General features: G+C 40.3%; 2 protein-coding genes across 2 annotated transcripts; one reads left to right on the top strand and one right to left on the bottom strand.

Annotated features, from left to right (window-relative positions):
* Positions 1–209: 209 nt before the first annotated feature.
* Positions 210–3,889, top strand: cdkn2aipnl (CDKN2A interacting protein N-terminal like). The gene is made up of 4 exons (XM_020085956.2): positions 210–351; positions 2,331–2,580; positions 3,403–3,508; positions 3,648–3,889. The coding sequence occupies exons 2-4, from the start codon at positions 2,369–2,371 to the stop codon at positions 3,654–3,656; spliced, it is 327 nt and encodes a 108-aa protein (XP_019941515.1). The 5' UTR covers positions 210–351; positions 2,331–2,368; the 3' UTR covers positions 3,657–3,889.
* Positions 3,890–4,067: 178 nt separating this feature from the next.
* Positions 4,068–12,152, bottom strand: ube2b (ubiquitin-conjugating enzyme E2B (RAD6 homolog)). Its single transcript, XM_020085957.2, has 6 exons — positions 11,981–12,152; positions 8,795–8,875; positions 7,972–7,997; positions 7,151–7,240; positions 6,303–6,391; positions 4,068–5,832 (listed from the first exon to the last, which is right to left on the bottom strand). Exons 1-6 carry the CDS (start codon positions 12,022–12,024, stop codon positions 5,704–5,706), a joined length of 459 nt encoding a protein of 152 aa, XP_019941516.1. The 5' UTR covers positions 12,025–12,152; the 3' UTR covers positions 4,068–5,703.
* Between the last annotated feature and the right edge of the window lie 1,999 nt (positions 12,153–14,151).

Here is a 14,151-nt window from a genome sequence, read left to right as displayed (position 1 = left end):
ACACTTGTTATGTGTCAGAGTCCAGCTTAAGTATTTAACATGCGTGTTCATTTACTAACATACAGTAAATGCATACGTGCAGCTAACATGTGTTTATGTAAGAGAAATGTTGTGCGGTTAGGTGCACAGGAGGTGTGTGTTTGTGTGTGTGTGCTTACAAATGTAGTTTGCAGAGGGGAGATCCAGACGCCATCACCAGTTGGTCTCACTTCTCTTGCGGTGAGCGTCAGGAGAGTGTGGCCTGTTGAAGAGATGTTTTCTAACCGCCTGTAGAAAACTGACACTGTGTGGAAATAGAATTACAATGTTCAGAGCTGCATGGAAAGCAAGATGAGGCTGAAGCATCTGTAAGTGAGTAGAGTCAATCCAGTCACCTTCTTCCCTTTGTATTTGGAGGATTGCTCAAGTTTTGAAATCATGACGCGTTAAAGTTAAGAAATATAGCTATGTTTAAATGTATATTTTGTAGAATGGAACTTGCAAAATGTAAAGCTTATAGCAAGAAGGCCATAAATAAACCCTCTGTTTAGTAATTCAGTAAAAGTTGTGTGTGGAGTTCCTCAACTTCATATTTGGAGGATGACTGCAGCTCAGTATATTTCTATGAGTAAGACTTCCCTGTTATCAGCTCTTTAATCAGATCTCAACGTTCACTGAACCCTTCAGGTTGCACATTAACATAAATAAAAAATAGAGCTCCTGTCTGGATCTGCACAGACATTATTTCATCCCTTGCATCTCTGATTGTTGTTCCAACATGCTCGCTCATTTATTGGCTCCATTTTTGGAAACAGAACCAAAGAAATGTTCTCTTTAAAAAAACAAAAAATACATTTTGTTTCCTGTGTGTGTGTGTGTGTGTGTGTGTGTGTATACGTGTCTGTCTCATTTGTGTGCTTATGTGTATCCTACTTTTTAAATATGATCTTATTTTCTTCTTCTCAACTTTGTAGTCATTTGACTTTGTTGTCTCTGACAGACTAAATGTTTTTCTTACATTTCAGATTAAACAGCTTTATTTCAAATCTTTGGGAGCTGGTCTGTTAGTCCCTCTGGTCCCTGTTCAGATTTGGCATTAACATCCGTCTCAGGTGATCTGATCAGAGGCTCAAAGTACAGATTTGAAATCACACCATGAGGACATGTTGGAGACAACATTGCGGACAGTGAATATGGCCACATTCTTTCAGCAGAGTGAACACCACATTTGCATCCTCCACCAAGTCAGCTGACGTCCTCTGGCTGCTCTGCAGTTTCACAATGAACCAAAAATATTTTTACTCCTCTCAGTTGGCTCTTCCTCCCTCTGGATCCTCTTTGCATATCAATGACTTCAAGTCAAAACAAGCCCCAGATCCACCACTCTGCTGTGTGTGTGTGTGTGTGTGTGTGTGTGTGTGTGTGAGCCTGAATGTCTGTAAGCCTCTTACATAGACTGGAAGTTAAAAGTCTGAGTGTTCCTCTGTGATCATATTGCTGGCCAGCAGAGAGAGAGAGATAAAGAGAGAGAGATAAAGAGAGAGAGAGAGAGAGAGAGAGAGAGAGAGAGAGTCCCTTTTTCTCATGCATATCTCCGTACCACACGGTGGTCAATCCAGGACACAGAACTGTTGTGGGCTATGGCAGGTGGTCAAAATGTGTAAATACAAATGTTGAGTGCATCACTATCACGACTGTGGTCACATAACAATCACATAGCTTCAACTGATGAACACATGGATCATAGCTAAACTGCAAAACACATGTTAGCATCCATTTTTACACACAAATACATAAGGTAATGCTTGCTCTTGTGTAGCAGTTTAAGTATGACTCAGTTTTGGAGGTACTGCTCACAGCATCAGACCCACGATATCGATGGATTGATAGATAATCGATAGATAGGTAGATATATGTATAGATATATGTATAGATAGATGGATAGATAGATAGATAGATAGATAGATAGATAGATAGATGGATGGATAAATGTAATAGAGCTAATGAAAAAACAAATATTTTAAGTATAAGGTGATTCAAAGACCCAAGTAACTGAGGAACTGATTATTGAAGCGAAGTATATAATCCAGATTTAAAGATATATATAAATAATAATCATTTATATTATTTTCTTTTTATATAGATTATTTTAATATAGATGTTAGAAATTAAAATATTATGAACTACTTCTGTCGTGTTTAAAGCAGTATTTTAACATGTGGTAGTTTTACTTCCACTCTCTATGCAGAGGCTCTGTCAGGTCAGCCGCAGCTCTCAGCTCCAACACTGCGCGGCGCTGTTGGCATCGCGCACTGCTGATAAACAACTTCCGGCACGTGCTTTTTTTTAAGACAGGAAACGTTTCTTTGTTGTTGAACGAGAGAGCAAGATGTCTTCCGTGGATGTGGAGGACTTCATCCAGCAGAACCGGGCTGTGGCGGACCAGGTGGAGACGTTTCGAGGCTACTGGGAGAGCGAGAAGCACTGGCAGGTCCGCCGGGAGTTCATCCTCCGGAACGTGAACGACTACGACCTGGAGCAGCTGGACCACCTGCTCTCTCTGTCCATGGTGTGGGCCAACAACGTGTTCCTCGGCTGCCGGTACGTGCGGAACAAACCCTGTTTCCACCACCGGCCTGTCATGTTGTTCCTTTCTGACCTGGAGGATTAGAGAGCCTCCACAGCTGAAGCTCCTCAGCGCAGGCCTCTGCAGAGATCAGGCTAACCACTTAGCTTAGCTGTAACCACGTTGTTCGCGTTTACCTTTGAATGAATCAACCAAACTTGAAGCCGAAGCTGTTTTCCTTCAACAGTCAGACTTTTCTGTTCTGACGCTACTTGTGATGAATCGATAAATTTGCCCAGAGTGTGTGTTCAGAGATGTTTTACGTCTTCTTCGTCTCTTGCTAACACACGACGGGCTCTGTGCTGCCCCCTGTGTCTGTAACGCGACAGTAGACGGATGTAAACACAACAGCTGCACCAGATGTTTTTTCTATTTTATTTTGTTCTTAAATTCAAGATCAACATCAGTAATTTTCAGCTCCAAGAATTCACCAACATCAGTGAACTATTTAAACTAGTCATGACTAAAAGATCTTTTAAGGATCCTTTATGGACCAATGATCCAGATGTAGGCTTTCAACTGATTCATTGTTTTACACATTAACAGTTTGACTAAATCAGATGTCCTTGAACATGCTGTCACCAAATTGCTTATTCTGTCCAATCAACAGTTCAACAATCTAAATCTTGAACTCATAATCAAGAGGATCTATAACACACGTTCAGGGCTGAGAAAACTGAATTTGTTGGCATTTTTTCCATGAAATAAATGTAAATAATGTATTGTTCTAATAATATGAGGCACAGAGATGAATGAAGGATGCTGAATTGTTGTGGGTCGTTACTTTCTAATGGCAGGTATAGCACTGAGCTCCTGGAAAAAGTGAAGGAAATGGCTGAAGGCATCGTGGTGGAGGACGCACCCGTGTTCAAGACAAGAGATGAAATTATGAAGAAGCAACAGGTGAGTCTTTGGAGACACACACACACACACACACACACACACACACACACACACACACACACACACACACACACACACACACACACACGTCTGTGAAACGGTATAAAAAGTCCTCATGTATTTCTCTCCTCTGTTGCAGGGTCGATAACCAGCTCATCATCATCTCTGCTCATTGTGCCAGCAGAAATCTGATGACACATCAGACCACATTTCAAAAGTGGTTTAGAATTGTTTAAATACAGATATTGATATGTTTGTTATTCTCATCAACTGCTAGTTTTACGTTTTTTTTTTTAAAGTGCTGTTTTTATATCTATTCAGATGCAGGACGATCTCGTGTCTCCCTCTGGAACAGAATAAATAACTTGTGTTTTCTTCTTATGGCATTGTATTTCTCCTTTCTTGTCCTACAAATTATGTGAACAAGCATCATAACTTGGCAGATTCACATTCACTGCAAGTTTAGAAACCACTTGGGGCAAAAACCTTTCTCATCACCTTCATTTCAATCAAAACCTGAAAAATAGACAGCAAAAATAAATCAAGTGCCAAACCAGCCTCAAAGTCTGAAAAATGTGTTTTATTACGTTTATACAGCATATTGTTATAAGTATACATTTTTTTTGCTTAATCCACAAAATTTTTTATAACATATCCCATCTGCTTATTAGGTGATATAAGTCACTAACCACAATATGACCTGTACTGTCTCAGAAAAGTGGAACTGTTTCATGGTGACAGATTATTTAGCTGAAGCTGGGTGGAGTTATGTCATGAATTTATACTCAAGTGGTCTTTTGACTGGGCATCACATACAAGTAAAACAGGAGACAGATGCAGGCATGAGACGACAACTTCGGGGAAGCAGTTGATGTCGTGCTGTTGAAGCGGGGGCGGGGTCGAACTGCATGCGAGTGAGCTCTTCTCTGCAGCAGTCAAACATAATGCAACAGGCAGCACTGCTTGTATGCTTATAATTGTTAATTTACATGTCAGCTGTGTAAATAAATAGGATCGTAAGACGCTTGAACTCAAGCAGACAGACGTCACTGGTAAAACTAGTATTGGGAAGTTGTTTGCTTATGTGTGGTGAGTGAAAATCTGAAAAGCACGTGGGTGCAGGGATGAGATCTGTTGGGAGGAGGAGCGGAGAAGCTTTTCAATGAATTTACCTTCCATTTTCCTCACTCAAGAACTATGAGAACTGAATGTGCATTATAGAAAATTAGCAGAACAGAACTGAGAACATGTGTCTGCACATCTTGGAAGTTCAGGCCCAATCAGCAACGACTGAACCATCATGAAGTCGATTTCCTTATTTTGCAGGCTCCTATGCTCTTTAATATGAAAACGTACTGAATCAGGTGAAAATTAAATGTTGATTGAAAAGCTTCCAGTCTTTTCAGTTGACCCTGATGATCTCTTTAGAATCTGCAGTCAAACCTCATCCTGTCAAGTTCTAGTGATAATATTTACTTTCTCATAACTCTCCTTCTCTCGTAATATAATTGATTAAAATAGAAAGCTCAGAGCTGGCTTGCCAAGGAGTCATGATTCATCAGCGCAAAAGGGACACTTGGCACAGTGTGCCCTGTGAGCCCAAACCTATTGAGTCTAAAAATAATGAAGAGATATGCTCGGAACAGAACGATTCTTTTTTTATCAGCTGCATCTGTGGCTAACTTGAATGGTTTAAAAAAGGCATTTTCTAGGTTCTCCCATGACTTTCAAAATACGCTGATTTGGCCTTTTTCCCCCAAAACAGCCAAGTTGTACTCACCAGCAGACGTTACAAAAGAAAAAGTGAAAAGGAAAAAAAAAAATCTGTAAAACTCAAAACAGTCCAACTTAAGCCAAACAAACAACAAAGATATATTACAAATTCTGTTAGCAATAACTTATTTCACATCATGCAATAAAAAAAAGTAAAATTAAGAACAAGAAACACAAACAAAAGATTGATTTCCCTCCCTCGTTTTTCCTCTAATGTATTGGCAAGCAAGTTAATGTCCATTCGGGTTTGGTTGTCCTCTCGAGTTCCTTTTTTCATTCTTTTTATTCAGGGTGGCACTTGAGTTCTTCTGATATAACTGTTTTTTTTTTTTGATGCGGTAAAAAAAAAAATCAGAGAGACTGAAGTAATGGGAGGATGACAGGAGGGTGATTGAGAGGAAGAAGCAGAGAGCAAGAGAAGCTCAGACGTCCACCCAGCTCTGCTCCACGATGGCTGTCACTCTCTTCTCGTACTCCCTCTTGTTTTCCTGATAGAGCTGCGCGGCCTGACTGTTGGCTGGACTGTTTGGGTTTGGCTCATCCAGCAACGACTGTGGAAAATAATGTGTGTAATGAAATCTCTCCCGTTTGGAAAAGAAAATGTAGGTTTGATTGCAATAATTTAACATCCACTGTGAAGAAGTTGGGACGTCTGAACTGGAAATATACACATCCAAAGGAGGGAGTCTTAACTTCACTAAATATTAACTATTTATTTAATAATTCAAATCACATTTTAAGCTACAGATCTAAAAAAAAAAAAAAGAAGAAAAAAATGATTTTATCGGCTTCTGTGAATAGATATTTCTATGACATTAAACGTTTTAACCACTCTGAGTGTTTATTTGAGATGCATGAGATAACAGTGTATTTAAATCAGTCCACTCAGTCAAAGATGACAGCAGCCAAGGCAAAAGCAGTGCGAGTGTAACATGAAATACGTCCTAAAACAGCAGTTATAGAGATGGAGAGATGGAGCATGTTAGTGCAGTTTGTGTAAAGAGCAGTCTGATCAACCAACCTGGATGGAGGTGAGTATGGATGACACATCATATGTGGGGCTCCAGCGATTCTGAAGGATGTCTAAACATATACTGCCATCTGCGTAAACTGGAAAATAGAGAGATGACACAATCAAGCCTTAGACTACAGATCAACATCAGAGCGCAACTTGTGTCTCGCAAACTACATTTTCATGGACAACAAAAATCTGACTATTGAACTTATTCAGAATAAGACATTATTCAGATTATGATATTTACATGATTGCTCGCAGCATATTCCTTTCATATTCACGATTTCATGTTACAGAGCAGAGTGTGACTCTCGTCAACATTATGTCCAGAACATTATACGTCGAATGCCGGAGTACTACACATTCTCAATTTGATGCTTATTCTGAGTATGACCTTATTTAGGGTAAGGTTATCTTAAAATGTTAAGTTTACATGGCGGGGTCTTATTCGGACCATTGTCTTAATCAGGTTTATAACTGAATTGTTTTAATATTTCCGGTTAAACATTTACCAATTCAAACACTTTATGCCAATAAATCACTTGACTTTTATACAAAAACTCACAAATTGTTCTTCATGTGGGTTTTACAGCCAGCCTGGTGTGACCTACTAAAACTATTATAATGAATACAAGGAAACGGTTTGAATGAAAAGGAAAGGAGGAACTTTCTGCCTTGAGATAACGGAGGCACAAACCGTGCAGCGTTCCAAGTCCAAGCATCTTGCACGTCACACTCAAATGTCAACTGTCGATGATGGGTTTGAATTAAGTGAGGGAAGATGTTCTGTTCCATTTTCAAATGCATGTATTGAATCAGTGAGTGTGTGTTTTAGGAGCGGCTGTATCTCTTACCATTTGGGTGAAACATTCTGGACACAAACCGAACTGTGGGAGGTTTGTTTGGGTACTCCTCGGAAAACTCTATCAGAAGCTTAAACGTTCCTGCGGTGACAGAGGGAGGGAGAGAGAAGGTGAGAGGGACATTAAGAACGCGTCGAGGCGTGCACAGATATAATTTTGTGAGCACAGAACACAGGTGTGACGGATCGAGGAGGTCACACAAAGTGAGAGAAATAATTACATCACTAAAAATAGCAGTGGCCACAAAGACAAGCTAATCCCTCACTGATGTGCAGGCGTCGACTGCTGGCAAGAGGGAGAATAACAAGGAGGGAGAGCACTAACAAGAGAAAAGTATAAACCACAGAGTCAGCACTTCTCATGCACAGCCTCATAATTACAAGCTGAAGAAGTGGGTGTTTGTGTACAGACATTAGTGTCTCCTGTATTTAATGTGTGACAAAGCAAAACTGCAAGTGTGTCACTATATGAACACTTCTAATGAATGTTCTGCTCCACAAGTGCACTGTTCAGTAATTTCTTCAAAGAATTGATGATTCGTAGTTGGCAGGTTGATACAGGTCAAGGCAAACAACGAAATTTGACCCACACAGTGCTTAGTCATATTAATTGCTTCACCCTTAGACTTTTGACTGACTTCCATGTTCTTACAACACACTCCCTAGTAGGCTGTAAAGGATGGATTGAAAAATGCAGCACTGCAACATTGCAGGAGAGAATAGATCTATTAAAGCAAACCCAGAGTTTGAATTAACATGACCCCGCTGGGTGAGCACTTTACGGACAAGATATAATCAAAACAGAGAACTTACCATCTTCAAATGGTGTTCCCACAGGCCTGCCAGAAGTGAAGAGGGAGACATAAAATTATTTCCACATCCTAAAAATCCCCACTGCTACCAATAAGGCAGTGACTTGTAGAAAACATCCCCATTTATATGTGGACATGCTCCACACAGACACCGGAGACTTTGTTTACTCAGCTCCACACATTCACACAGTCTGTGTGAAGGAGCCAATTAAAACAGCTGCCTTCATGTTTTACATTTCCAACAGCTTTCACTTTGACTTGGAATGGTGGTGGGGAACTATTAGCAAGTGTTTTTATTTTAGATTAATAACATATTCCCCGTTTCCTGATTGTTTTGTTTTGAAGTTACCTTCAGCCGTCCAGTTTGCTTGAGTTGTTCATGTTTTATTACTTCTCACATTGACATTTGAATTTCATAACCTCAGTATGAAGCCCCCGACCAATTCTCAGTTTAATAAAAACATGTTTTTTCATGATTCTTCTTTCAAATGCATTTTAAAATTATACACAGGCCTGAGAAAAGTCACTCTTTCGTTTTGTCTGTTCTATCCGAGTTTCCTTCCGTCCTTCCTTTCCTCTAAACCCTTCCCTCAACAGTGTCGCCCAGCCTGTTCTTTCATCAGACACCCACCGAGGGCGACATGCTGATTTTTCTATGCTGCTCTGTGCCATAATGATGTCTGTAATCAGACAGTTGTTTAAAATGCAGAACATGGAGAACAGGAATGTGACACACCAGGTCAGAAGGGGGGGACTCTGCGCATCCCAATCCCAGTGGCAAAGTAAAGACAATAGGGTGGAGTCTGATTTAGAGCATGACTCACCCAAAAATAACAGCGTTCCAAAGCATGATGTTGTTCTCTGACGGTGCTCCGCTCACACCGGTGGGAGGATCTTCTTGAAGTCTGCGTAAGATGAGAGAGAAAAAGACAATGGTAAGAGAAAGACAGGAGGGAGACATGGTAAGACAAATAGCAAGAAAAGAAGCAGGGAAGTGGACAAAAAAAAGAAGAGGGAGCATACGACAAGATAGGAAAATTAAAGAAAAAGAACGAAAAGAAAGATGGAGAGCGATGAAAGCAAAGTGACAGAAAAAGAAACAACAGATGGGGGAGAGTAAGAGGGAGGAGGTAGAGAGAGCGTGACGTTTATAATTACAGTACCACCTCGACTGCAGGGTAATTATCAGTCAAAACATAAACTGCTGAATCAACATGACTTCAGCGAGCAACCAGGCTTACAGGATCAACAGCGCAGTGTCCATCCGGCTGTCAGTCACAGATGTCAGTTAGCATAAGCTACTACACTTAACACTGAATCACAGCTATGCCACGAACACCAAAAGCCCTCGTTCACTAAGCCGACCTTCACCTGAAATGACTTCCAACGCTGCCATGAGCAGAAATCTGAATAAATCACAGATTTAGATTAAGAGGAAACACCCTGATGTTTTTTTTTTCCCTATCAATACACGTTTGTTTCGTTATCCATTGCTGAAAAAGTGTCTGTTCTTTATTTTCAAAAAGAGAAACAAAATACAGTGCACACAGAGCAACTGATGTGTTTTATGGTTTGGAACTGATGTGTTTGGAATAAACAGACCAGCTGAGCAGTTTTCTGGAGGAGGATGAGACAGACGGAGAAATGTCAACTACAGAAAACAAAATAAAATCTCCAGGAATTGTGACTAAAGTTTCTGTTAAATCTATCGACCAAAAGACATTTAAGTCAGCGACTTTTGTGATAATAGACAATTATTACGTAATTTATCAGGTTGCAGATACATGTAGGTTTTAGTAATGTTAGGATTAGATGCTTAAAAGATGAGATGTAACTAATGAGTATGGCGTTGTGAGGTGAAGTCTCTTAAGACAAAACTTTTTGATATGATGATGAACATATTATCAAAAATAGTTGGTGATAATTAGTGATTTGAACTGCTTAGCAGTTAAATACCTGCTCTAACGTAAAACCATTAAGTGTTTATTATTTATAATATGTTTATTTTATAACCTAGTTATTCATCACAAAATAACCATAGCTGGATTTATCATTAATGGAAATAATAATTTGCTCGAGCTCCACAAGGAAACTGCTCAGGGCTGTTTGACTGACAAGTGATCTCTGTAAAGTGCCGTGCAAAAACACCATAGCAACAGCTACCTAGCAACAGAGACATCAACAAATCAAAACAGATGTCCGGGTCAACATTTTAAATTAAGCTTCAGACAACAACCACTTTGTTAAACCACTGGTCAGTGTAGAATATGTAAAACAGGTTTCTGAGCCAACAACACAAATAAAGGCGAGGTGTAGCAGACTATACTAAAATGTACATTGTTGGCTCCCGTGCCAGAACTCAGGCAACATTATATCATGGAAGGATCCCTTCAGATCACAAGTGCATGTAGGCCATGTCCGGAATCACCACAGACTGTTCCGGGCCTGGTATAAAAGCTGGTTTAATAAGAGCTTACGGCTATAAAACAAGGTAGGCTGATTTGTGTGTCTGTAGATCCATGTCCAAGTCCCTGGCTGCAGACAGACCCACCGCAATTAACCTCATTTACTGTAATCTGCCTGAGCTCTCTGCTGGTGGACTGGTGCTCCACTAAACTTCCCTATACCATAGTTACTTGATTTTACTCAGAAACTAGTGATCACTGACAGCAATTTGACTTTTAGGGAAGTATTGAGCATCATCTGAGACTGTGTGGTGGTTTTGTATAGTTCACCAGAAAATTAAAAGTTTGGCAACTATTTTGATTTCGTCTCGCAGGCCTCATTAAAACCACAATGTCCTAAGTGCTGAGCCAAATGACCACACAAATGTGTTGCTGTTCGCCCACTGACAGAGCTCTGTTTCGAGATGCATATTGAGCAAATAAACTGACTTGCACATCAAACAAGGCAGGTTGAGCAGTATCACACAGGACTGAGGGCAGTCAGCCTCGGTGTGGACACACATGGTGATCCAGGAATGTGCCATTGTGTTTTCCTTGCCTCAGAGTGTTACAGTTTCCCACCTGGGGACTGGCTCAGCAGCGTAGAGTTACAGGGACACCTTATCCCCCCCTGCTTCAACGGCTGTTCTTGCTAGAATAGCTTAACATATTTTTTTCCCACTGATAGGTAGGTGTGTGTGTGTGTGTGTGTGTGTGAATAACAAACACCTACTGTGGGGTGCAGAGCATATGGAGCGTGGCAACAGATTGAGGGTGGCAGGTATTAAAAGGAGCCCCGTGCCAGGTGTCACGCTCATGAAAACACAAATATATTCTTCATCCTCACAGCAGTTTGACATCATTTAAATCAAAATAAGCAAAGGGGGCCCTGCATTTCTAATCAAGCCTTGTTAATAAAGAGGTAAACAGGAATGGGTGATGGGCACATAACGAGTTGAAGCACCTCAGGATCTGAGTTGTGCAACACCTGAGAGCCACGTTGCGGCCAAAGGGGTCTGGAAACCAAAGTGTTCGCTGGCTGGGTGCTGTTGAAACCAGGAGACACAAACCCCACAGCTCGCAGAGCAGTTCAGATGAATACTGTCACGTTCAGCCTCTGACCAGGGCCAGTTAATCCACACAAAGCGTCTGATGGCTTGTTTTTGTGACCCCCACACCGGCTAGCCTGAAACTAAACCTCCCCCCCGGCACAAAAACAAAGTAACCAGGAGAATTAAAAAAAGACAAAAGGGACTAACGTTATCCCCCAGGGTTAGAAACACTGCATAACGCCAAACTGCCCTTTCAGGTGCTGTTAAATATCACCAAGACCCCCGACAATGACTTTATCAACCCACCACAGACCGAGAGAACCCGGGTAAACACAACAAGCTAGCGTCACAGCAACAACGGTCCAGCTTTAAATACAATATTGTCAGCACAGAAGCAGCTAAGCTAAGCTAAGCTACCGACAGCTACATCGGCTAACGATGCTAGCAGCACACCAACACAGGCTGCAAAACAAAATGAAATGTTAATTTAAAAACAAAAGAAACGCAGCGGTACCTTTTAAAATCCCTCATAAGCCGTCTCCTCGCCGGGGTCGACATTATTCAAAGCGTGTTAGAGTGAAAACCCCGGACCACAGACGGAATACTATCCGAAACCAAATACGGAGCCTCTTCCGCTTGTAGCCGCTTTTCTTCTTCTCTCCACACAACTGGCAGGGGAGCTATTTATGGTGACGTCGTCGCTGTCGGTGCTGGAGGCGCAACCACAGACCGGACATTAAAAAAAACCCTGCGTCTGTGTCTCTGAGGGTCTGCAGGTAAAACACATGTCCGCTTAAAACTGAAGCTGCCGAATGAAAATAAAGTTGAAATAGACATTAGCTGCTCTGTCTGGCATTGTTCTCACACCAACACACTGTAGAAGGAGCTCTGTGACTTTATTATTGATCATGTGTTTAAAGAGTTTTCATTATTTGGGGGAAAATGTGGGATTTGGTTTTGTTAAAGGTCCAGTGTGTCAGATTTAGGTGAAAGAGAACTGTTGGCAGAAATTGAATGTATAATAATCCTCATGATGTTTTCACTAGTTCGTTTCATCTAAATTGTATGAATTGTAGTTTTCTTTACCCCAGAAAAGCTCCTTTATATTTAAATACTTTATATTTATATTGAGGGGACCCTCTCTACGGAGGCCGCCATGTTTTTTACATTAGGTCGAACTGGACAAACTAAACACCTTTTGTCTACCACAGGTTATTTTTCCTGGTAGGAAGGAGAGGGTGAGGTGAGGGGTGTTCAGCTGCAACATGACATTTCAACACTAGGTTCTAAATTCTACACACTGAACCTTTAACAGCCCCCATTATGTTTTTTTCTGAAAGATGTTGAACAATATGTAAACCTAACTTTAACTTAACCTAACTCAAGTGTGTAATATTCATTCTGTGTGGGCAAAAGTTCATGTGTAATCCAGTCAATCGACATATTCTGCACACATTTTTCAGTTTAATTACATTCATATTTTCCTTTTTTTCTATATTTCATTCAGCCAATGTCTTGCTGATGCCTATTTTGACTCTTCTGCTGAAATACTGCAAATGACCCCATCGTGGGACTAATAAAGAATCATCTTATCTGTTAAAATATCTTTGAATTCTACAGGATTTATATTTATTTTGTACAACAGCTCTGGCTTGTATGTTTGTATGATCCTGTTTGTTATTGTATTCCTGTTCTGTTCCACTTTAATACAAACGCTGAACAAATGAAAGTCCACAAAGTTGAAATGTTGGTTTGAGATGTGCAATAGATTTGACTTGTTTTGTCCTGGATAACATCTGGAAATATGTTATTTTTTATTCTGCAGGGTAATGTCACCTGCAGCATCCAATAGAGCTGTTTAAACACATTCAAGCTGCAGTCACAATTATTCTATTGAGCTGTAATCATCCATTGTTTTATATTTATTGTTTACCTTGATTAAATAAAGTTGTTATTACTGTGTAACATTCTGTCATAAAGACACTCGACCCATTGCTGCAACTCCCTTCAAAGGTTCTATGTGTAAGATATCTATCTGTTTGTCTGTCTATCTGTCTGTCTGTCTATCTCTCTATCTATCTGTTTGTCTGTTTGTTTGTCTGTCTTTCTATCTCTTAATCTATCTGTTTCTCTAGCTATCTTTCTGTTTGTCTGTTTGTCTGTCTGTCTGTCTGTCTATCTGTCTATCTATCTGTTTCTCTGTCTGTCTGTCTGTCTATCTCTCTATCTATCTGTTTGTCTGTCTGTCTGTCTATCTCTCTATCTATCTGTTTGTCTGTTTGTTTGTCTGTCTCTCTATCTCTTTATCTATCTGTTTCTCTAGCTATCTTTCTGTTTGTCTGTCTGTCTGTCTGTCTATCTATCTGTTTCTCTGTCTGTCTGTCTATCTATCTATCTATGCATCTATCTATCTACCATTATTATATTTCTATATTATCTGTGTCTATATGTACAGGCATATAGGGATATAATTATTAGCTATGTATGTTGTTGCCATGACAACAACATCATATTTTTTCTTCAGAATGCACATGCAGCCAGTGTAAGCATCAGTGCAAGTTCATCGGAATGAAAAATACCTCTTCAGCACTCAATGCTTTATTCATCTCATCAAATCCTGCCCTTGTGCCTTACTCTGTCTTTTTTATCAAGATAATCAAGATGCTGCAAATATTTGCAGAGGTG

The sequence above is a fragment of the Paralichthys olivaceus genome, chromosome 15 (genome assembly GCF_024713975.1).
Source record: "Paralichthys olivaceus isolate ysfri-2021 chromosome 15, ASM2471397v2, whole genome shotgun sequence".
Classification (NCBI taxonomy): domain Eukaryota; kingdom Metazoa; phylum Chordata; class Actinopteri; order Pleuronectiformes; family Paralichthyidae; genus Paralichthys; species Paralichthys olivaceus.
This window is presented reverse-complemented; position numbering and strand designations above follow the sequence as displayed.